Below are 25,631 nucleotides of genomic sequence, written 5' to 3'. Positions count from 1 at the left end.
AGGCAAACCGTTCTCCAATACCTCCCCACTTTATTACGGTTAACATACATAATATTTAAAGTACCTAAACATTTACTGTAAGTTTTCAGTCATGTTTATATTCTGAATTATCTTTCCATAATTAAGTCAATATAGGCACATTGGTAATTTATAGAAAACATTTAGCTTTAGGAATAGGAATGAGTATAATTTGCAAATGTTACAAAAATGATTCCAGATCTCAACTAAACTCTTTTCCAAATTACCACTTGTTTAGTCTTTAATGAAAACATGGCCCAAAAACAAATGCTTAAATATATCCCGTGTGAGAGTCTGGTGATTAAGAAATCCCTGAAGGAGTATAAGCCATATTATTGGAAAGCTCAGAGCACTGGCAAGGCTTAATTGCAAAGCACTTAACAGAAGGCCACAAATTGTGTTTTCCTAAGAGGAGCTAGGAACTATAGGTGTCATTTAGTAATGCATTGAAATGGCATTGCCTCTTGTTGAGTGTTGCACAAAAACTCCAGGTCGCTGCTTCTTGATCTATTATTTTGGATAAGTTTCCACTATCATAGCATGGCCCTGTGAAGGAAGAATAAGTTCAGTTAGAGAAATGAACAATACATCCAGCCAGTACAGAGGCAGCAGAGAACAATGGGAAGAGTACAGGCGTTGGAGTTTGAGGTTGGCTCTGCCATTCAAATGCTGGGTGTCTAGTATAGTCTAATGCCTAGTAGATACTCTGTAAGTGATTGCCATTAAAATGAGAAGCCACAGGGGTCTTTTTTAGCTGTATAAAAATAAACATACTACAACTAGAAGCCTGGTGCATGACATTCATGCATGGGTAGGGTCCCTAGGCCTAGCCAGCGATCAGGGCCAATCAGGGCCTTCCTTCCCTCAGCTGCTGGCTGTTGGACAGGGCCTTCCTTCATTCTATGCCGCCCCTGGTGGTCAGCGCACATTATAGTGGGCGGTCGAACTCCTGGTCGGTCCAACTCCCAAGGGGATAATTTGCATATTAGCCCTTTATTATACAGGATGAATGCCAACAACAGTACATTTCTAGATTAGAAAACTGAGGCTTTGAAAGGTTAAGTTGCTCAACTAGTCTACGATACTGTCCGGCTGGCATGGTCCAGTGGTTGTCAACCTATGAACCAGGAGGTCAGGGTTTGATTCCCGGTCATGGCATATGCCCAGGCTGTGGGCTCAATCCCCAGTGGGGGTGTGTGCAGGAGGCAGTTAATCAATGATTCTCTCTCATCATTGATGTTTCTATCTCTCTCTTCCTCTCTGAAATAAAAAAAATATTTTTTAAAAAAATAAATAAACCTATAACAATATTAAATAACAGGGCCAGGATTTGAAACCAGTTCTAGATGGATCCAAAGCCAAAGACTCCTTTTCCCTATCCTACTCAGGTGAAGAGCCCACAAAGGTACGAAGGTAGAAAATCCCTTCTCCAGCACTATGCATGGTGCTGTGCACTAGTTACCTCCCTAGTTGAAACCATGCATAGAAACTTATAATTTCACGAGTCTAAATCCTATCTGATAATCACAACTAGTCTATTTTTTAGACTGGGATCAAACCATTTAATAGCCTAACTACTGCTGGGCTACTTGGTCCAATCCTCATCAATATTAAGAAACTCTTGTTTCTAAGCTGCACACCGTGTGGGTACAAAGCTTTGCTACATGATGCCTGTCCTCAATTTATTACACACTATAATTCAAACCAAACCAAGTACCCTGATACAGGGACAAAGAAACAAAAAGGAACGGGGATGGGAAGATTTGACTAGTTGGGATTAGCCTTGTTGGGCTCATGATAAGGCAGAAATTTCCTTCTCCAGCTTTATTTAAAATGCATTGGTTTCATGTTCCCCATCTTTCAGATTGCTCTAAACCAGTGGTTCTTGACTGGAGGCGTTTTGCTCCTTACCCTCCCCAGAGGACATTTAGCAATGTCTGGAGATGTTTCTGGTTGTCCCAACTGTGTGTACCTATATGGGGCGGGGGGTGTTGCTACTGGTATCTAGTGGGTAGAGACCATGCTAAACATCCTACAACACATAGCATACTTCCCACAACAAAGAATTATCTGGCCCAAAATGTTTCTACGTACTGCTGAAGCCGAAACCCTGCTCTAGATTCACAATGATGGATTCCTCCTCTGATCGAATCATGCTTCTCTCACTCATTTGCTCTGGATGAAACAATGCCGAATTTAGTCTAGTTTCTAAGTCATCTTTCTCCTTATTATACTGTAAACTTCTAGAGGGTTTGTTCATCCACAAAAGCATATAGTATTGTGTTATTCATACTCTATGAGTGAGATAAAGGTTAGGGGACAAATACTGAAAACCAAAGGACATTAACCTACTTGACCATGCACTACACACAGTGCTGTGCACTAGCTATCTTCTTCGTTTAAGCCTGGCACAGAAAGATAAGAGGGAGGGATCTGGTCCTAACCGACTATGGCTTTCTGAAAAAAAGTTACACAGATTACAAAACGCTTTTGATCATGAAGTCTAAAATGTTCCAACCTATAAATAACTGACCCTTTGATTCTTCAAAGTCTCGAAGGAAAAGCCATAAATAAAGACTTGTAAATGTAAAAAGTTTATACTTTTATATATCTAAGGCTTGTAAATGTAAAACGTTTATACTTTTATATATCTTATTTCTTCATCTTGATCAGCTACAGAAAGTTTCTATAATCTGAAGGAAAAGCAAATCTGTTTTGATCATGTTTTTTAAAAAAAAGATTATAGGCAGCCTTCCTTTTGGATTTTATTCCCAGAGTGAAATGGTATAGCAGATAGAAAGTTGCCTCTGTACTACAAGTAAAGCAGATAGAAAAAACCTGTAGAATAATATCATTTCCCCCAGCTAAACAGCATTGTTATCCAGAAGTAAATTAATTCTCCAATTAAGGTATTGTTCAGTTCTTAAGAAAGATAGTTTACCTTTGGAGAAGTTTTATAGATAAGTCTCATATAGAGAAATGACTAGATAAATAAAATTTTATTATTAAAGAAGAAAACATATCAAAGTGTGAATAATGAATGTCTGATGAGGGAATGATAGGTGATCTAGTTTTTTCTATATATGTTCTATATTTTCCATAATTATCATAATGAGCACATACTACTTTTATACACAAAAAATGTAGACATTACTTTAGGGGGGAAAATAGCTTTGATTTAAATAGCATCTTCTTTCCAAGGTACTGTCAGAATTAAAGCTGTATCCCCTCCCTGCAAAAACAGCTTGCTTTTTTTCTGGTGGCCTGTCATCAGAAACATTGTTCTAAGAATGTTTCTAAATAAACTCAATCAAACAGTCTTAGATGAGCTTGTTTGGTTTTCAAGAAAAGGACTTTCTAGAAGCTCCTGTCAGGCTGCTGTGATATACCTGTCCTCCAGCTGCACACGCAGCCACCAAACCAAACTGGCCTCCTTCCTTCCGTAATCTGTTGGCAGCTGCCATGACCAACCGACAGCCAGTGGCTCCAAATGGGTGTCCCAGGGACAGTGATCCACCCCAGTTATTAAACTTCTCCAAGGGAGGCGTTCCAACCTGGTCATATAAAAAGACACAAATATAATAAAAATGAGTTTACTTAAGATAAGCATTAGGCCAAACCCTTAGTAATAAGAAGCAACAGAACTGGAGAGAAATAACTAACAAGATGCATCACAAATTATTTTACTGCAAAAGAAAAACTCTAGGTCAATTCTGAAAGCCAAGGGTACATTTCTTTTTATTTATTTTTTTGATGGGATGTCTTCATAGATTTCATCTCAGTACCCCCAAATTTATGTATTTCATTTCTTTTTCATCTAACATCAGAATGGGAAGAATAAAAAACAACCTAAAATTTTGCTTTTTATTTTTTCTAAAGAATTTCCAGGAATATTTTGCAGCTAAGAAACATTATTTAATAAAGCACTAAATTCTTCATAGGAGAAGCTTTCCACTTCATACTCTTACTGTCAGGTAACTAAGCTCTGAATATTAAAGTGCTTTGGAAATTCAAGCATATTTTTATTTATTTTTTAAGCATATTTTTATTTTTAATTTTTAAAATATTTATTGTTGAAAGTATTACATATGTCCCCTTCAAGCATATTTTTAATCAGAAACTTACCTTGGTTTTTCTACCCATGTAGTTTTGTGCAAACCAATCAGAATCCATAGCTTTAAAATTAGCCAAAATCTGACCCTAGAAGGGAAAAGAATTCAATAGGACCTTGTTATTAATGTCTCTAGAGGCTTTCTTTTACGCATGAGTTATCTAACTTTAAAGCTGAGCAAATTTTTAAATCAGTTTTCACTGAAAATGTCCTAAAGAAAAAATCTGGTACTTTTGAAGGTCCTTTAAGGGAGAGCCTCAAAAGGTAGGTCTTTCTGTACATGTGGCCCTGGATTCTCTCCCCTTGCACCTCTGCCAGCAGTGTAAGTTGGTACTGCAGAGATAAAGCTCCACTTCATTTTATTCATATTATAAACCACGCCATGCTCTCTCCCACAATGACCATTTTATTATGACAGTTCTTTAAATGACTTACTGAGAAAGCTTCATGAAATTCAAAAGCATCAATATCCTTCAGTGTTAATCCTGCCTTTTCTAGAACTTTTGGAGTAGCATATGTTGGTCTGAAATGAAAAAATAAGCAGTATGTTAAAACTTTAACTTTCCACCTAAGCGCTCCTTCATAGTCCCCAAACTGAGTTTTACATAGGTATGAGAATGTTTCTACTGGTCCATGGATTCTACTGTACAAATATTAATTAAGTGCTGGGGCTATAACAGTGTACTGAATAGACATGCCTCTACCCCATGCAGTTTATATTCCAGTCAGGGAAATGGATAATAAACAAACAATGAAAGAGAAAGATGAACTAATAATGTGAAGAGCTAGAACAGAGTTCAAAAGGCAAAGCATAGGAAAAGGCATGGCTAGTTTGAAGGACATAATGGAGGCCAATTAGGTAGAGTCTTGTGAGGGAGGGGGTATTCTAAAATGATGAGGCTTTTCATAAAAGTCTCTTTTGAAGATTGTACAGCACAGTATGTAGCAATATGAAAAAAATACTTATATATATATATAACAATATATATAGGTGTGTATGTATGTATGTATGTATGTAAATATATGAAGAAATTATAGGAACAAGTGGAAAAGAATTCAAAACTATAAAGTGATATACCAACATTGCTTCTTGGCTTCTTAAGATCAAGTATAAAATGATATACCAATATAGAGGATTATTATTGTTTTTTAAAATCCAAAACACAGTAGGGAAGGGGAGGTTAGAGAGCAATCAAAGGACTTGTATGCAATCATATTAGCATAACTGATGGACACAGACACTGGGGCAATGGGGGCTTGCCTGGGGTGGGAATGGCTGCGGCGGGCGGGGGGAGGAATTAGGGAAAAAGGAGACATATGTAAAACTTAAGACAATAAAAAAAAAATCCAACACACAAACCAATTATGAACTCAGCACTTAACATAGTTTAAAATCTGTGTAATAAATATGGGTAATCAAATACTTTTGATTATAGTCCAAAGATTTATACACTGCCACCTACCCAAGTAAAAGTTGATCTTTTGGATCTTGAGACACGTACACAAAATCCCTAGGTAAAAAATAGAGAGGTTAGCTCCAGTAATAACATGAAGAAACCAGAGGTAATTTATTTAAACATTTACATTACCTCAAATACGCCTTTGGCTTATAACCCATGGCCAGAGCTTTCTCCTCTGCCATAATCAGCATTGCAGATGCACCATCGGTCTAAAATGTTAATCAGAACAATAATGTTAAATTCTTCAGCCTGTCTGGAGGTCTTTCTATAACTTCTTCTATGTCCTTTTCTGAATCTACCAACTAATTATAGTTATATGGTGATTCTATATAACAAAACCTTTTCTTTTTATTCATCATTAAATCACAATTCAAATACCCACATTACAGTGTTTGACCCATTTTTGGAAGATGTTCAAAAAGTACCATAATTACCAAAGTAGGCAAAGAAAATAGGTATAAATATACACATATTTAGAAAAATGTATTCATAATAAACTTAAACCAAAAATTTTTGCTTTTGACACAGAATGAGAAATTTTATGCATTAAAACAATCTCTGATTTACTTATTTATTTTTACATTTTCTGGACTGTTTCTAAGCTGCTTCCTGCCTGTAGCTTCTAGGTGATATTCTTCTACTAATCGTTTCCAAAACAAGCAAACCAATAGGAGAACAAAAACAGGCAGGCTAAGAACATCAGAACCACGGTCTTCTCTCAATGAACACACCCCATATGCTTTTTCCCAACTGCTAATTGAGAAGTTGAGGAACAAAGAGTAACCACTGAAAAAAGCCCTTTACCATGACTTCAAAAGAGCTAAAAAACAAAAACACCAAAATTCCAGAGAGGAAAAAACTACTCTGTAGAGTTTGCGAAATAAAAACAATTTCTACCACATTCTACCATCTATATATATAAAAGTCTAAGTGATCGTTTAACCAGTAGCTATGACATGCATGGACCACCAGGGGGCAGATGCTCAACGCACAGGCATGGAAACATGGAACAGACTGATGAATCTCAGAGAAAAGGGGGGAGTGGGAAGGGTGGGAAGAGATTAACTGAAGATCTTATATGCATACTAGAGGCCCGGTGCACACATTCATGCACCGGGGGGTCCCTCAGCCTGGCCTGTGGGGATAGGGTCAAAACTGGCTCTCGGACTTCCCCCGAGGTGTCCTGGATTGTGAGAGGGCGCAGGCCAGGCCAAGGGACCCCACCAGTGCATGAATGCGTGCACTGGGTCTGTAGTATTGTTATAACTCTGAAGAGACTATGTAGGCAACATCAATAGGGTAGCCACAGAGTCTGGAAATATAGTTTACTATACATATATAGTTTTTGGACATTACATTAACAATATCTTCAATGCACCACTGGGCAAAATTACAATAAATGTATTACGTTAACACATTTCCAGAAGCCATCTATGATGTATTATCTCTGATGAATTGTGTTTCTGATTTTCAATAAAGAGACCAGCACACTCCAGAAGTAATCAAAGGGAATCAGATCTGGCAAGAGTGTAGCCCATGCCACACGGCCCTGTCATATCCAATTTGATTTTGGAAATGACCACCTCACCAGCCCTTCACCACTCAGGCTTAACGGGTGGTGCACCATTCTGTTGGAACTACCCTAGGTACCCTTTCCCTAGACCAAGCATGTCAAACACATGTGGCCCACAACCAATATTTTTGCAGCCCAGCCAATATAACGGTATGTAAGAAACGTTTTAATAAAAATTTCGTATCTTAATTTTTACAATCACCTGTTCTTTTATCTCCAGTGCCTAGCATAGGCAATCAACACTTTCCGACTGGTTAAGTGTTTGAGGAGAACACCTTTTTGTATCAGAATGGTGGCCCGATCAGATGACTTCTAAGGCCTAAAAAATTCTGATTCCATTTTAACACAATCTTTTTAATGAATATCTTTTAAGCCTCTATTACTCATACAAGCAGATAGGCCTACTTTCGGCTTTTCTATTGAGAGTACACAAATATAAGCCCTGGCTGGGTAACTCTTGGTTGGATTATCATCCCAATGTGCCACGTTCGATTCCCGGTCAGGACACATATAGGACTCAACCGATGAATCCATAAATGGGTGGAACAACGAATCGATTGTTTGGAGATGATTTCTCTCTCTCCAAAAAAAAAAGAGAGAGAGATACACAAACATAAAAGTCACTGGCAAACACATAAAACACAGAGAGCACTGATTTACCAGGAAAGAGGAGTTTGCAGCTGTCACTGTGCCATAGGGCTTGACGAACGCAGGTTTTAGTTTGGCCATCTGCTCCAGGGAGGAAGGTCGAATGCCATTATCTTTGGTAACTGTATCTTTTCCTATAAAAACATAAACTTTTTAACTCTAAGAAACTACAAGCATTAATATCTTCTCTAGAGGAAAATGCTTTAAAAGATTACAAGAACAAATGAAATGCAAACCATACCAATTCACTAAAAAGAAAGCCTTTTACTAGTATAGTTATCAAGATATCAAATTTTAAACTAAATTCTTCTGATATTTGGGAAAAAATCTAAATAATTTAACAAAAAGAGACACTATTTTCTTAAGATATTCATTCACATTTGGCTATTGTGTACAGAAATCATATGAACAAAGAATTTCAAAAATAGGTATGTACATAAGAACTAAAATATATCAGGAAGATGTCGAAGGAAACTCTTTCAAAAACTTCTCTTTAAAACGTTTACCTACTCTTAAACATAAATTAAAGCTTGAGTCCCTGCTTATGCATAGAAGGGTGAGTATTTTGGAAACAGATCCAAAATACTGAAAAGTCACTTGGGGTTTTTGGAGTTTTAAAGCAATTCAGACCGCCCTAACCAGTATCTCGAAGCAATCCCCTTTACATGGGGTTTTAGGAGCCGTTCACACCACCCTAACAAGGATAATGAAGCAGTCCCTTTACAAAGTATAGCAAACTGTTTTACCTGGTACTTTGAAGGGTACGACATCAGAAAGGAGTCCTTCATCCTGTGCCTTCTTGGCCAGCCTATGCGAGCGCAGTGCATACTCATCCTGTTCCAGCCGAGAAACAGCAAAGGAAGCAGCCAGTCGGTCTGCAGAGTGGCCCATGGTCTCACTGGTGGAGAACTCGGCCACCGCAGGGAGCTGGGAAAGGAGACACACAGACGCGGGTTCACTGTTCACAGGTGTTATTCCACACGGATGGTTATTTGGGAAAGTTAAAATCTTTCCATCAAGACCAAGACAAAAGAAGCCCTATGGTTTCAGAGATCTCTAAAGAGGGCTTACAAATTCCCTTAACCAAACAATTAACCATGCCCTGTAACTATTAGAGCATAACTGAAGCCAGGCTGTCATACCTAATTCTAAATCTCTGCAGTGGGATGCTTTGGAAACACAAGTCTTTATGTAAAAGTTCGAAAGTCTTACCTCAGGTGTTAGGAAATTCAACCTGAATTTAGAGATTAAAGACAGTCGTTGACCCAGAGTCTTGGCTTTATTGAGATCAAGCATCATTTTCCTCATTTTCCTTGAATGACGAATAGGGACGTCGGACATTAACTCTACACCACCTGCCACAATCACATCAGACTGGCCAGAAGCAATCAAACCAACACCTACAGGGCACAGATCAATGTACATGAACATATTTTGCAGAAATTAACAGGCCACTGATAATTTAAGCTTCCAGATTTAAAAGTTGTATGACAGTTAACAGCATTGTACAACATCTGTAATTGAGGTTTTTATCTTTTCAGGGGGATTAAGATGATTTTTTAAAAAAATATTTGTATTGATTTTAGAGAGGAAGGGAGAGAGAGAGAGAGAGAGAGACAGAAATATCGATGAGAGAGTAACATTGATCGACTGCCTCCCACCCCCCCCACCCCCACCGGGAAATCAAGCCTGCAACCCAGGCATGTGCCCAATGATCAAATAAAAGACAAACCGGAATTACCATGTACCTTCTTCTTTCAGAAAAACATACCTGTGGTCATGGCCTGATTGGCAGAGATGCAGGCCATGGTGACAGTGTGAGCAGGAGTCTTGTCAGAGAAGCCAGCTCCAAGGGCAGCCTTCAGAAAACAGTGAGTGAAATCACGTTACAGGTAAGTGACATTTTGAGTGTTACTTCTCTGTATGGTGAATCGGGAAAGGGTTTGAGTTTAATGTTCTACACAGCAATATTTAAAATAAAGTTAAGCCCATCACAGAAATGTTTTACTCATTTTTCATCTAGCTATTAATTGACCATCACTCTGCAAAATTCTTGGTAGTTAATTTCTAGTATGATGTACAAACCTACATCCCACCCAATTTCTTAGCAATGCTTTGCTCAGAGCCCTTAAAGATATCAATACATGATTTGATTTCAATGTATTTAAATTTTCAAATAAACAAAGGAAACCTGTTAAAAACATATGTCATATGTATCATTGGGTGGGCTCCTCAAACACGAAAATAAGTTCTAAAGAACTGACCACTCATAAACAGTTCTCACTACATCCCTGCCCATTTTACACTCGTCTCCACTCACTGTCAGCCAGTCCCACTCACTGACTGATACTTCAGATGGCACTCTGTAGATTCAATGCAAAGTCAAATGGAAAAACTTGCCAAATATGCAGGAGTTCAAGTCAATTAAAGGAACTCTGAAAAACTGCCTTAGCCACAGTGAGCCTCTGACAAATAAGGGTAGACCAGTTAATAACTGGAAAAGAGAAAACTGGCCAGGATGATGACACAATAGGTGCTTGAAAAGCAATTTGAGGGACCTTGAGAAAAACTGAGACCCTCTGTGAATTTCGAAAAAATGGCCTCTGTTACGATGGCACAGTAAAGTTAAACATGAAATGGACACATCTATTATTTTATCATACTATTTATTGGGGATATTAGGCTGCCAATAAACCAATCAATGCCAGATTCTACTGTTTATGTAAAGAATTAATGTATACGTAAAACAATAAAGTACTTATTTTTATAATTAAAGTTTCATTATAATAATAACACTCTCAACTCCCCCCGCTCTTCCTACCACCATTTACTATGAAATTCTCGTTTCCATTCAGGAAATTCATTTTTAGTGGTCTTTTTCTGAAACTATTTAATGATCATCAGAATCCAAGCTCTCCTAGAATTTGGTAAAATAAATGTTTTCAAAGTCTAAAGAGATTCAATGTTACCTTCCTTTATATTTACACTATCTGTACAGTATTTACCATAATCTATCGAAATATAAATATGCTACAGTAGTATACATGCAACATGATCTTATTCTGGTCTTTCCAGACAGGCCTGATACGAAGTGCCCAACCTACTTTGCTGGAAACTACTCCCTGCCAACTGCACATCAACCTCGCCATGTAAACCAATCCAAAATGAAGAGAGGCAACTCCTCAGGGGGCAGGGGAGAACGCCCTAGTGGGGCAAGTGTAAAGGGCATTCAGGTCATAACAGCCAATGCTCACGAGGTCCTTCCTAGCATGTGTAATACCCTTGGCCCCAGCTGCCTCTCCGGACAGAAGGAGCTGTAAATAGAAGTGGTTGCTGGTGAGCTGTGTCCACATGCTTCTTCTATTTAAAGTTTACATAGCTCTGACGGCAAGCTTAGGCTCTAGAATAGCACACTAAGGAGAAAGGGGAAAGGTGCCTCCTAGTTACGTTGGAGAGCTTCAGTTAAGTCAGGCTCATGTGAACTCAGCACAGAAGCTTTTTAGGATTTCATATTAATTTTGTTAATACAGACAACAGGTCCTGAAGAAATTCTCTAGCTTGAAGTTATGTTAGCTGTTAGGTTACATATCTCCTCATCTCAATCTTTCCCTGCATCCACGGCAAAGGTTACCCACAGTGCAATGCAACTGGTGTCAGTATAGGGCAGCGAAAGGGAATCTACCTCATGTTAATCAATAGCTGAGATCTGCATTTGGATATAAAATCTCCAGAAAAATGTTCAGGGAAAAACATTATGGCTTTAGAGTTAGGACAGAATAGGAATATACAGAAATGGGAACAGTTTTAATATTTATTTTTTAAGTGCTCTTATAGGAGTCACCTTGTTTTTTCAGAATATAAAAGTTGAAATGTATTATGAATAGCTTGATGTACTAATGAAATTATCATATTCAATACATTTAAAAATGTGAAGGCTGGGAAAAACGTAAAAACCAGAGGAGGGGGACAAAACAACACCTCTTAACCTCTTCCTGTTCTTACTTCTTTCCTGACAACAACAGTTGATTTTTGTGGGCTGCAGTAACGCCAGGCCCTCCATAGTTACAGCTTTACTGACAGGCGAAAAGGCGAGGCAGAACAAATACTGCAGTCCTGCCCATTTCCCCTTCTCTGGGCTGACAGTGATGGAGTAATCGGCCTTACAACTATACTGAACACAACAGCATAGCAGGCAGAGCCTAGAAATAAAGAAAATGGTTAGCACACTGAAATGTGCTTTGGAGCCAATGCTACCCAAATAAGCACTGTCAAATTAGGGAGCTCAAAGACCGGTTAAGACATGTCACACAAATTCCATTATCTTGGTTACTCAATAAACATGGAATCATGCCAACTAGGGTAAAAGCAAACTCCTATGAAATAGTTTGTTTTTTTTTGTAAACACTCCTACGTATCATTTAGTCAATGGAAAAAAGAATGAATAAGCAAGGCTACCTCTAACAAAAACCATGTTATCAGATAAGTTATTTGCAAAATGTTAAAATTTTAAGTTAATTAGAAGCTATGCTCTAACATTATTAAAACTCACATCAGCCATACTCTGCCATAGTACATATTCCCAAACCAGCTCAAATGATTTGATTTTTGTATAGTATAAACACATATTAGTAGACTACAGTGTATATCATTTGATTTATACAATAACTAGAGGCCCGATGCATGAAATTCATGCAAGGGGCTTGGCCTTTGCAGCCGCTGCGGCAGCCCCAGCTTCATCCGGAAGGTCGGGAAGGTCGTTCAGCTGTCCAGTCTAATTAGCATATTATGCTATTATTATTATAGATTCTTTTGAATATTAAATAACATTCATTATTCAAGTTATAAAATCACATTATAAGTCAAATATAACTTTACTTAATGGACTTTAATAGCTTTTAAAGAGTAAATTTTATTAGTTGAAATGCAAATTGACTCTCGTATCAATCTCTTTAAACAACATAAAGTTTGTTTTACTCACCTCTCTAGCCACATTGCTTGTTTTCACTTCCTGTATAACTGTGCCAAAGATGATGTAATCAACAACTTCCTTTGGGACATTGGTTTGATGCAATAAACTCCTGAGAGCAGAATCAGTCCGAAGCAAAGAAATAGTTAACACATCAAGGTAGAGTGATAGATCATTTAAAACACTGCACTTTTTTCAAAAGATTAACCTTGAATTTAAAAGGGCAGAAACTGTATCTTTTCCTTAATTTGACAAGCATGTGGCTGGCACCTTATCAAAGAAGAAATGAATGAAAGAGCGATTTAAAAAGTCAACATGTGATGCTCAACTGGCAATGAGAAGTTATACAAAGAGAATAAAAAATAATATGGAATAAAACAAAACAGATCAGTAAACATAGTAATGTTGGGAACCAAGTTTTCAGTCAAAAGAGACAAATATAAAATAAAAAAGAAGTAAAATCCAGGTATGTTAAATTTAAATATCAATATAAATGCAGGATTTAAATAATATATAATAATACAGTTCTTTCAATTTTATTGTGTATTTGACATGTTTTAAAATAAAAAGTTGAAGAAAAGCTTATAAATTCCAGCCTGGGACCATAATAGAAATAGGAAAATAAGCTGGAAAAGATCATTTGATCATTTGAGGAAAAGATCATTTTTACTTTTGGTATGTTGAGCCTGAGGTAGCAAAGAAAGGTCAAATTTAGAGATTTGTGAGTCCTCTACATAAAAGAATAAAGATTAAAGAGATGAGATATTTAAGAAAAAACATGTACGCAGAGACATGCAAAGCTCTAAGGACTGAAATTTGCAAAACACTTTTAAAAAGAGAGAGAAAGAATTCTAGATTTTTTTAAAAAAATAGAGAAGAATCTGTCAGGAGATGGAAAGGAAATCAAAGACATAATATTAAGACGTCAAAGAAAAACAATGTCAAGTGGTAGTGTCAAATGCTATCCTATATAATAAGAGAGGAATATGCTAATTATCCATTATGCCACGAGGCATAACGACCAACCGTGTAACAACTGGATCACGGATCTGCAGGAGGGTGGGGCAGCAAACTACAAGTGGGCAGCAGAGAGCTACAGGAGGGGGCAGGGGAGCAAGCAAGTGGGAGGCAGAGAGCTACAGGAGGGGGCAGGGCAGCAAGCTATGGGGGGCGGGGGAGCTACAGGAGGGCTGCAGCGACCTAGTGGCACATGGATTCATGCACAGGGCTACTAGTAGAATATAAAGAGAGTGATGCCTCAGAAAAGATTGGTGCATTTCATGATCACAAAGTCATTAGTATTAAGAGAAGTTTCCAAAGTATAATTACTGTAGATTAATGGGAATGGAAATGATTATTATGAGATTAAGGAGAATAAATGGAATAGTAGGAAAAGAGAAACAACTGTTGCTTTCATTTATTCATTTTTTTTAAATATACTTTTATTGATTTCAGAGGGGAAGAAAGAGGGAGAGAAACATCAGTGAGAGGGAACCATTGATCAGCTACCTCTTGCATGCCCTACACTGAGGATCAAGCCTGCAACCTGGGCATGTGCACTGATCAAGAACTGAGCCCTAAATTCCTGGTATATATTCCTGCTCAACCATTGAGCCACACCGACTGGGCACTTTCATTCATCTGAAAGTCTGGCAGGAAGAAAAGAATCAGAACAGATGGGAAGAAAGGTCAAAAGAAGGGTGGCTGGCTGAAGACCCAAAGGCAAAGCATCAATGGAAAATGAATGAGATAATGCCTTACATCCATCAGCTGCTTGAATTTGTGCAGCACATATGGCTAAAATCAAGAATAAATGAATCTTGTAAAAGCTAGTAAGTGTTTTCTATTATGACCACATGAAAGTCAATATATCCTAGATAAGTAAATTCTCTTAAACATGCTATTTCAAGTGTGAAAACTGGAGAAAGGTGCTTTAATGAAACTGCATTTACTTACGAAAGTGCTGCTCTAGCCAAATCATGTGGCATCAGGTCTTTATATCTGGGGAAAGACAATAAATAATTTAAACCCAAAGCCTAGACTTTTACTAATTTATTTTTCATTTTACTTGAAATATCTAAAGAGATTTTCTAACATATGCCACTGCAGATGCATTTAACTTTATTATCTTAGGCAGTCCATGATTTCTAATGAAGAAATAGTGTGATTTTTACTACTTGTCATCCTTAAATATTTGGCAAGCCTTAACTCAGACTGAGCTGGCTAAGAATCTAACAAAATTTCACCCAATATCTTATTGTTTAGCATAACATATGTTAAATATTATTTAAATCCATCTTTTGAGTTCTCCTTTTTAAAAATATAGTATTGATTGGCTGATTGATGCCTAAAGGGACATGAAGGATATATTAGGGCATTTTAAGAAACTTTTTATTTTTAAGTAATTTGAGATTTACGAAAGAAATGGAAAAATAGAACAGATGTCCTGTATACCCTTTACTCCTCTTTTCCTAATATCCTAAATATATAACCATGAAGGACTTGTCAAAACTAAAAAATTAACATTGGCACGATACAGTCACTAAGCTACTAACTTTATCTGGATCTCACTAGCACCTTTTTACTGCTCTGTCCCAGAATCTAATCCGAGCATTTTGTTTTCATGCCTCCTTAGTTTCCTCCAATCTATGACAGTTTCTCAATTTTTCCTTATCTTTCATGACCTTGACACTTGAAGATTAGGGTTATGGATTTGGGGAAAGAATATCACCGAGGTAATGTACTCTTCTTATTGCTTCATATCAGGGTGTACATACTATCAATATGACTTATTAATGTTGATGTTAACTTGATCACTTGGCTAAAGTGGTCTTTGCCAGTTTCCGGGCTGGTCTAGGGCATTCTGGTTCTATATTCTTGGGGTTGTGCTATGCTGAGGTTTGGACCAGCCCATCGACTCCAATTCTGATAATTTCCAAGAGGCCAAAGCAGTGGATTAAAGGCCTTTCAGAATGCCCATGGTCCCACATCCTCAGTACTCAAATTTCTGAAGAGGCACAGAAACAATGTACTAATCTCCAGACAGGAAAGGATATCGCTGCTAGAAGCAAGCTATCTGGACCCGCACTAGGTTTTCATAGGGCTAGTTCAATCTAACAATACACTAGGCTTGTTCATGAGAAAGGATGAAAAACAAATTTGCCATATTTTTTCACCAGTGGCTTGACTTATTCTGTATTAATTTCTGCAAATGTTATCCCTATATTAAGTAGTCCACTAACAACAATATTACCTACTGGGTTACATTTACAAAGACCACATTTTAAAATACATATTTTTTTATTGACTTCAGAGAGGAAGGGAGAGGGAAAGAGGGAGAAACATTGAGGAGAGAATCACTGTTCAGCTGCCTCCTGCATGCCCCACACTGGGGATTGAGCCAACGACCCGGGCATATGCCCTGACTGGGAATTGAACCATGACCTCCTGGTCGACATAGGTTGACACTCAACCACAGAGCCACACTGACTGGGCAAAGACCACTTTTAAAGAATACATAAACTATGTGGAGTGATAGATGTGTTAATTAACTTGATTGTGGTAATCATTTCACAATGTATATTAAATTATCTCATTGTATACTTTTTTAAAAATCACAACCTAAATTGATACCGTTTTTATGTGTCAATAAAGATGGGGGTAGGGGTGACATACAATCATTTCATACTTACGAAGTGCCTGACAGCAAAAATGGAATGCGAACACCATCCACCACCACAATATTTCTCACGTTGGGTTTTGCCAAGGTTTTCTTCGAACTAGTCTGAACAGCTTTAAAATAAAGTTCAAAGAACTATTAGTTAATATACTTGAAGTCAGATGACTTTTTACATTTTTAAAGAAAGACATTCTAAGAAGAAGTACATCATTCAATGTCATTCACTAAACCGTGTGTGTGTGTGTGTAAAGGCTAAGAAACTAACATTACAATATATTTAAGGTAAATAATATAATTTTTATAATATAAATCCAAATATTTAAGGTAAATACAGAGATTATACCTAATGGTGAGGGTACTTATGCCATTAATAAACTTGTTTCTTTTTATCAAGTGTTTGACAATCTATTACACTGACGGCAACCAATGTGACACATAAGCCTGTCCTTAATATTAGAAGTCAAAATAAGTGATGTTGTTTCTCTTTACATTATCTTAATATTCTTGCTTTTCTATGTAGAAACAAAGGCCACTTGGTTGATGACTATGGTCACTCTGCAAAAACCTAAATGCTTCCTGATTCTATTTGACTCCAATTGTCTAATTATTTTCTATCATCAAAACAGTAACCTTCCTCTAATTTTTTAATTAAAAAATAAAACATGACTATATGCTTGAGGTAAAAAAAGAACAAAAGTGAACCATACTAAAATATGGAAAGTAAAACCTCTTTATGCCCTCCTCCACCATATTATTTCCTTCCCAGAAGTAAATACTATTAACTTGGTGTATATTCTTTCAAACTTTTGTCCTTTTAATTCATATACATGTACACACTTGTGTATTATGTATATTTTTTCTGACTTAATATAACTTGACAATCTTTTTGTGTTGATCTAAAGCTATCTCATTCTTTTGTTGTTATATTGAAATTCACCTGCTATCATCATTTCTTCATTATCAGAGATAGAGAAAATTTCTAAATTACTGGGAATAAAATGTTAGCAATCACCTTAACACACCCATTAATATCATAGAGAACTATTTATGATAAATATCTACAACCAAATTGAAGGAAATAGTAGTCAAAACTAAGAGTCGCAAGAAAATGGGGTATAAAGATTCTCCTGACAGCTCTAATGGAGATGTGTTGGTAAGGGAGATAAAGGCAACAGGGAGATGAGTGAGGAGACTATAGGAAACTCAAGCACAGGTACTAAGGCCAGGATAAAAGCAATACCAATGTGAATGGAAAGGAAGGGGTCAATACAAGAGATTTTATAAAGGAAGTTATCTTAATGACCAATCAGATATAGAAAGAAAAGAAAACAGGATTGTAAACCTTAGAGACTGAGAAAACCTAGCTATTCTAGACAGAGTAAGAACTAGTTTTGGAAGAAAGATGATTTCATGTTTAAACATGCTACCTTTAAGGTGATGGAGAGACATCCAAGTGGCTATGTCCATTTGACAGGTAGCTAGAGATGCAAAACTAAAGCTTGAAGAAAAGTGAGGTGTAGATGGGATAGCCATGAGATATTTGCAGTGTAGAACACAGAAGCAAAGCAGAGACATATTTTGAAGTGCCTGCTCACCCAATGCCTTCTCTAAAGAGTGTTGTCCTGCTTACAGTCCCTGCCAGGGATAGCCATACACCATGTCCCTAAGTCCATAGCCAAAGTTGATTAGATTCATGATGGGTAACGGGCCCATCCACAGAGTAGTCAGCCAGTAACCCATGTCCTCTACCTATAAGTGATAAGCTGTGCCAGTCAGGTTCTCTCTCTTAGGAATCTAAGCAAAAAAGCATAGAGAGAAATGCCAATTAGTTGAAGTGGAAAGGATGCCATGAGGAAGAAGCAGGCTCTTTGCTGCCCCATAACTGCAGCTTACAGTTTACCAGTCTGTTCAAAAGCTGATGATGGACTTCAGCAACTGCATTCAAACTGAATGAAACATTAGCCCCGTTTTTCCGTTCACGTATTGAACAAGCAGTCACTAACTTAAGAACATGCTGGGGAATGTTAGACATCAGCTAAAATAACGAGACTCGGTCAGACTGACAAAAGTAAAATTATTGTTTTTTTTAGACAATGAAACTAAAGCACAAGGAAGTAAAGTGACCAGTTCAAGGCCACACTACCAGAAAGAGGTAGAACTGAAAGAGAGTAGAGGTCTCCTGAATTCTGGTAAGGAGCTTTTTCTATTAAGCTATCATCCAAGTAGAAATACCATACTAAAACCAAAATCAGAAGTCATAGGTTGATACAGAACCTGGCAAGGAGAATAATAGTATGAATTTGTCAGGATGTTTTTTAGCATTGGGTTTACCAAGGGTCTAAATGACCATGTTTAATCAACAAATTTTCTTACTTCTTCATTTGATATTGACCAAACAATCTTCTTTTATTAACTAGTTTCCCAGTTACCCCTATTCCAAGAATGGTTCCTCTTGCATATGGGACAAGAAGATATCCACTAATAGAGAAGCCTGTCACTAATTGCAGATTTAAAATGTTAGCTTTTAGCTCTACAACAGTCTCAAGGGTGTTAGCTAATCATCTCTAGGACGGACAGCCAGTAGGTGAATAAACCGACCAGCAAGGTTCATGGAATCTCCATGACTCCATTAGGCTCGAACCCTAGAAAGCAGCCACCTGTCAACAACCTTGAGCCCAACCCTACACCCTGTAATAGCATTACTGATTGGCCTTACATTATTTGAATTGAAAGGCAATGGTGATAGTCATGTTGCTCATAAAAGAGGGAAATCTAGGAAATTAATTTTGGTTTTTATTAAGAATTCACAAATCACGAATCTAATATTTAAATCAGAAATGTTTATTTTACAAATTACTATACCTGGGGCAGCTCGTAGCTGGGAGGAGCAGCTCAAAGGTCTTAGAGCTGGAAGACAAAATACAGTGTTAACAAAAAGCAATACAATCCGATGTCTGTGTAAGATGCTTATAAATCCAAATCTAATGCTAAAAAAGAAAGAACAAATTAAACTTACAAAATCTGAGGGCCCATGTTGAACTGGGAAGGTTTTTAAAAGTGTAAGTCAAGATGGAAGTCATTTTGAAATCTGAAAAAAAGGACAAAAATATATCCAGGGTTATTTGTATCTGTATAAAACATCCCTAGAAGTAGAAATAAGATGTTAAAATAAAGGATGGCTGGAAGGAAGGAAAGTGAGTAACTAGGGGATCAGGTGTAAGAAAGACTTGCCATCGTATACTTCTCAATTTTGAAACATGTTTTAACCTAAAAAAAGAAAAGAATAAACTAGCAAGTTTTGCCTATGAAGGCTGTGGGAGCCAGCCTCTAAGATAGCATGCCCCATAAAACAATCTCCACATTTTATAATTCAACCCTTGTACAGTCACCTCCCACACAGTGCCACAACTGGTCTGTGTAAACAAAAGAATATGTCAGAAGGGATGGAATGCCACTTCTGAGATTAGGCTATAGGAAATACTGCAGCTTCAGTCTCGGTCACTCTCTTAGATCACTGGCTCGGGGGAAGCCAGCTGGCATGTCTCCCCTTGCACCAGCCCTCTGAAGAGGCCCACGTGGTGAGGAACTGCTGCCTCCTGCCAACAGCCATGTGAGTGCGCTTGGAAGTGGATCCTCTAGCACAGGCAAGCTTTCAGGTGACAACAGCCTTGGCCAACATGCTGACTGCAACCTCATGAGAAGCTCTACGTTAGAACAATGCAGTTAACTTTCCCCCAGAAACTGAATGAGATAATACATTTTTATTGTTTTAAGCTGCTAAATTATGGGGTAATTTGTACCCCATAATTACCCCAAATATAATCCTATCTAATAAAAGGGTAATATGCAAATTAACCATCACTCCATCACAAAAGATGGCGGCACCCAGTCCTCTCAGCCCTGCCAGAGTCCCCCAGTCCTGGGTGGGGGGAGAGGAGGTTGAGAGCGGGCAGCGTGAGCAGCTTGGTGGAATGCTTGCTTTGTTGCCGCGGTGACGAGGCAAGCATTCCACGCCCGGCCGCAGATGGGCCTCTGGGCGCGGAGAGCTTCTGGGTAGCGGGCGCGGAGCGGCCAGGCCCTGCAGAGAGCTACTGGCCCACGGATTCGTGCGCAGGGCTACTAGTAGATAACATAAAAGCCTTGTTTAACTTCCCTTGGTTAGACTAAAAAGAGGATACCCTATGGCTTCAAAAAAGAAAAAATATATATTTTTCCAAATATGTGGGTTGGAAAGAGATGAAGGAATCCAAGCTGTAGGCTCATCAGCCTAGGGATGGATATTCAAGGGACTCTGGCCAGGGAGATACGAATTGGCACCACTGTTTCCAGGAGCTACATATGATGCCACATGAGTCCGATACACAAATTTCCTTAAATAAAGTTCATCATGAAAAAAATTCATAAAAAGTCAAGAACATGTCGATAAAGAAAAAGGGGGACTTGGCACTAATAGATATCAAAACTTTCTGTAAAACACCAGTAATCCAGCAGTGCAATTCTGGCACAGGAATAAATAAAACGAGTCAACAGAATAGGATGTAGCAAGTTCAAAAGCACTCATGTGCATGAGAATTTAGTTTATAATAGGGATAACATTTCAATAAGTGGAAGATGAATTATTCAATATATTTGTTGGGGAAATGGCTAACCATTTGGGAAAAAAATTTAGATCCATAAATCACACCTTAAGTATAAATAAATTCCAGATGGACTAATTTAAATATCTATCTACTTTAAACTACAAAAGTGCTCAAAGCTATTAGAGAATATTCTTTATTATCTTAGATGGGGAAAGGCTTCCAACATATAGCATAAAACCCAGAAACCATCATAGAGAAGACTAACTACTGGATCTACAATATCTACACAGCAAAAGACACTAAAAGTTCAAAGTAGAACAACAGATTCAGAGAAAATATTTGTAACATGTAAAACACACAAGGGTTAATACTCATATTCATAATGAATTTTATAAGTTATAGGAGAAACACTCAAAATAAAATCTCTGATTTTTCACCCCAATATCCACTTCACCCCATTATACTAGTATAGTTGCCATATGTGGTTTACATGGGATTGAATCCAGCCCAACTCCAGGGTTTAAACCAATCAGAATAATTTAATTATCTTTGCCAAGGTCGCTGGTTCAGGTAATGAAGGTAAAACAATCCTGCATGTTCTATATATCTCTCTCTCTGTCCCTTGCTCTCTGAAATCAATAAAAATTTTAAAAATATGTTAAAACAACCCTGCATGATTGCCTTGATCACTGGTATTGATTTGGGAATAGTTAACCCAACATTCAAATCTTCCGCCTGGAATTCTGGAACACAAATCTTTCCTTCTGAGGCATCCAGCTATAGCAGTAAGAAAACATGAAAATAAGCTATCCTAAGGATAGAAGTGACCACAAAAGAAGACAGAGCCAAGAATCTCAGAAAAAGAAACTAGGGCGCTGACGGCGTCATATCTGAAACTCACCCTCCCACTGTGTCAATAAATTCCCTTTAATAAGTCAGTTTGAATAGAATTTACTCTTATTTACATGTGAAAACTCCTTCCTGATATATGACCAAAAGGAAAATGAGCAACTCACAGAAGAAATAAAAATGTCAAATAAACAAAATTTTAAATGTCCAACCTCACTAACAATTAAAAAAATTAATTAAAACAAGGCATCATTTTGAGTTTATCAGATTAGCAAAAATTTTAAATATGGTTAATATACAATTCTAGTAAGAATGGATCTATTTAGGCACTTCTAAATTCAGCTGATAGAAGTGTAAACTGCTAAGGCCGTTTTGGAAGGCAATTTTTAGTTGTCTATCAAAATTTGAATTATGATTTTCTGAGCCCAGTAATTTCTCTTATGATCTTTAACTTATAGAAATATTCAAGATGTATGTGTAGCATACATGGATCTCTAACCATAGAAATACTTAAGATACTCATTGTAACATTGTTTACATTTGTGGAAAACTGAAACTAATCTAAATGCACATCAGTAGGAAATGGTTAAATAAATTATAGTACTTAAATACAAAATAATATTGAATGTAAACTGTAACAGAAAAATAAAATTTAGAAAATTATAGTATAAACATAATATGAAATACTGTGCAGCAGTTTGGAAAGAAAATTGAAACATAATGATATACATGTATGTACTGACATGGAAAGATATCCACAATATATATTAAATGAAAAAGCAAGCTGCAAAGTAGTATGTATAGTAAGACTGGATATGACACAGAGAGAGAGAGAAAAGAAAGCCCATAAAGCTGAGTCTTGCCCGACAGGCATGGCTCAGTGGTTGAGCATCAACCTATGAACCAGGAGATCACGGTTAGGTTTGCAGCCAGGGCACATACCCAGTTTGCAGTTTGTGGGCTCGATCCCCAGTGTGGGGCGTGCAGGAGGCAGCAGATCAATGGTTCTCTTTCATCATTGATGTTTCTACCTGTCTCTGAAATCAATAAAAATGTATTTTTTTTAAAAAAAAGCTGAGTCTATACATGGAGGGGATAAAGCGGGGCTTTCATTTTTATATTCTTCTGCCTTCTTAAAGTTTTTTATAATGAGAATTTTATTTTTATGTACAGTATAATTTTTATTTAAAATCTATGTATATTAATATTTATCTAGATATTTTTAAAAAAATAGAAGTGCATAAAAAATGTTCAAAAAATACATATCAAAATGTTACTGTTATCTTTGAGTGGTAGAATTATCAGTGTATATTTCTTTAGACTTTTCTGTAGTTTCTGAAAAAAATTATATAAGATATATATTCCTTCAATAATTAACAAATAAGGAGATGTTTTAAAAGAAAGGGACTAAGCAAACTACTCTATGGGAGGACTGACTCTTACTGTCACTTGCTCTAAGGTTTAGGAAATAAACATTTCGACCTAAGGATAAAGTAGGCTCTACTGAATGTGGAACTACGGAAAGATGCATGAAGTTGCAGGGACCTGGGAACAAGGGAAAGAAGGGGCCTGGCAAGTAATGAAAACAAGATAAATTGGCTCCAACAGCTCACGATTACAATATCATTAAGACACAATGTTCCTGGCCTGTGGGGCTCAATTGGTTGAGCGTCCTTCCATGCACCAAAAGGTCACCAGTTCAATTCCCAGTCAAGGCACATGCCCTGGTTTGGGGCTTGAGCCCCAGGAGTGCAGGTGGCAGCAGATGGATGTTTCACTCTCCCTCTCCCTTTCTCTCTCTCTCTCAAATCAATAAAAGTATATTTAATAATAATAATGATTTTAAAAAAAAGACACACTGTAGTGCCCTGACCTTAAGCAAGTTACTTAACCTTTCCTCTGCTTTAGAATTAAGATACAGAGCCCTAGCTGGTTTGGCTCAGTGGAGCCCCTGCAGGAGGCAACCAATCCATGTTTCTCTTCTCTGTCACTCTCCCCTCTTTCTAGAAATCAATGGGAAAATATCCTCAGATGAGGAGTAACAAAAAAAAAAACAAAAAAAACACACACACACAAAAAAAATCTGAAAATGAATCTGTAAGAGGTAATTCCAGTACTTACCTCAGAGGATTGTTGAGGAATAACTAAATTAATGTATATGAAGCACTTAGAACAGTACCTGACACACATAGTGGAGGGCATCCATGTATTTGCTACTAAAATCAGTGGGTGGTGTAGTTTCCCTCTAAGTACTCCACAGTGAGAAACATAACATTTCTGCCTTACTATTTTGTTGCAAATACAGGTAACAAAAAAGTCAAGAGCCAAACTACAACCCATGGGCCTCTAGCTAATAATAGTTGCTACATTTTTTAAAGAGATGCAGAACAAAACAAAAATATATACATATGACAAGAGATCACCGTGGGTTTTCTAAGCTACTCACTATTTGGCCCTTTACAGAAAAAGTTTGCCAGCCCTGATGTAAGCAATAGGTGCTACAAAAATCTTCTGAGTCGGAGGGCCTTGGAGGTCATCAAGAATCCTTTCTGAAAATTAAATGATCACTGGTCATCCGGTTGCTGCTTCAAGGGCTCAGAGGGATGGAGGACCGTTTGACCTGAGCTTTAAAAAAAAAAAAAAAAAACCCTCTCTTCTTTCTTTCCACGCTCATTTCAGTCTCAATTTCCTTGCCCTTTTCAAAACCCTGCTCCTTCTGGCTTCCTCTGTGAGCCTCCGATTTACGTCTTAATCCTGGCCCTGCCGCCTACCAGAAAATGTACATAAACTCTGAGCTTCCCAAACTTTATCTAGAAAACGCAAAAAACAATTTGGGGATTGTGAGGATTAAATGAGATGGCGTGGAAGCGCCTAGAGGGCCCTCAATGTTACTTGCTTTGAGAACCGATCTTTCCAGAACACAAAAAACCAGCTATTATCCAATGCCGAGCTCTTGGCTAGAAGTCAGTAAGACATAAGCTCTGGTCCTGTTTCTGCCACCTGCGGCCGTGAGCAAAAATTACTCAGGATGTGATTCATGGGCCTGTTTCCTCCCCGAATAAAGGGAAGGGGATGGATGACCAGATACATGGCCAGGTCCCTTCTGGGTTAGAAAATCCTCTGAAACTCTGGATTTCCGGAACAGGATGGAGGAATGTCTCCTTCCACACACGAGTCCCGAAGCTCAAAGGACCGAGTCTCACCCAGGGTAGCAGGATGCGGGCTATCCCGTGGGCCCGTTGTGGCTACCGGCAAAGTAGGTGAAACCGTAACAAATAGTGCAACACAGCCCAGCGCTTTAAGCACACGCACGCACACACACACACACACACACCCCACCCCCCAATGATAAATTAACCAGCCCAGGTTACTGCACTAGTCATTGCTTTCGCACAGGAGACCTCGTCCGGGAGCTTCCTTCCGCGGGCTGAGCTCCACTCCCCCAGGGAGGGGGGCCGCCGCAGGCCCTGGCGCCGCCGCGGGTGGGAAAGAAGTGCGGATCTCGCCGAGGGGGAAAAGGCCGCGGGCGAAGAGCCCGGCGCGCCCTCCGTCTCACCTGCGTTCGCGTCCGCTAAGGCTCCCGCAGTTGGCAAGGTTCGCACCCTAATGACAGAACTCGGACGGGCCGAGGGGCGGGACCAGCCTGGGGAAGGACCCCTCGCGTCGGCCGGCGGTTCCGCGGGCTTCGCTGGTCTCGCGGCTGCCCGCTGCCCGCCTGACTGGAAAACCCGGCACTGTGCCCTCTTC

At 38.2% G+C, this 25,631-nt stretch overlaps 1 protein-coding gene across 3 annotated transcripts; it reads right to left on the bottom strand.

The window, feature by feature from the left end:
- Nucleotides 1-99: 99 nt before the first annotated feature.
- On the bottom strand, nt 100-25,527 carry HADHB (hydroxyacyl-CoA dehydrogenase trifunctional multienzyme complex subunit beta). 3 transcript variants are annotated; one of them, XM_079792678.1, is made up of 16 exons: nt 25,441-25,527; nt 19,472-19,543; nt 19,318-19,362; nt 16,469-16,568; nt 14,733-14,777; nt 12,789-12,888; nt 9,582-9,669; nt 9,023-9,210; nt 8,557-8,737; nt 7,823-7,944; nt 5,719-5,798; nt 5,593-5,640; nt 4,565-4,652; nt 4,144-4,218; nt 3,408-3,572; nt 100-564 (listed from the first exon to the last, which is right to left on the bottom strand). In XM_079792678.1, the coding sequence occupies exons 2-16, from the start codon at nt 19,533-19,535 to the stop codon at nt 529-531; spliced, it is 1,425 nt and encodes a 474-aa protein (XP_079648804.1). In that variant the 5' UTR covers nt 19,536-19,543; nt 25,441-25,527; the 3' UTR covers nt 100-528. The 3 variants fall into 3 exon arrangements, with proteins under 3 accessions (XP_079648804.1, XP_079648803.1, XP_079648802.1); XM_079792677.1 differs by lacking the exon at nt 100-564 and adding an exon at nt 22,827-22,921 and having other exon boundaries at nt 3,069-3,572; nt 25,441-25,492; XM_079792676.1 differs by lacking the exon at nt 100-564 and having other exon boundaries at nt 3,071-3,572.
- Between the last annotated feature and the right edge of the window lie 104 nt (nt 25,528-25,631).

The sequence above is a fragment of the Cnephaeus nilssonii genome (assembly GCF_951640355.1).
Source record: "Cnephaeus nilssonii genome assembly, chromosome: 15".
Taxonomy (NCBI): domain Eukaryota; kingdom Metazoa; phylum Chordata; class Mammalia; order Chiroptera; family Vespertilionidae; genus Cnephaeus; species Cnephaeus nilssonii.
The sequence above is the reverse complement of the archived record's forward strand: the minus strand, read 5'-3'. Positions and strand labels throughout refer to the sequence as shown.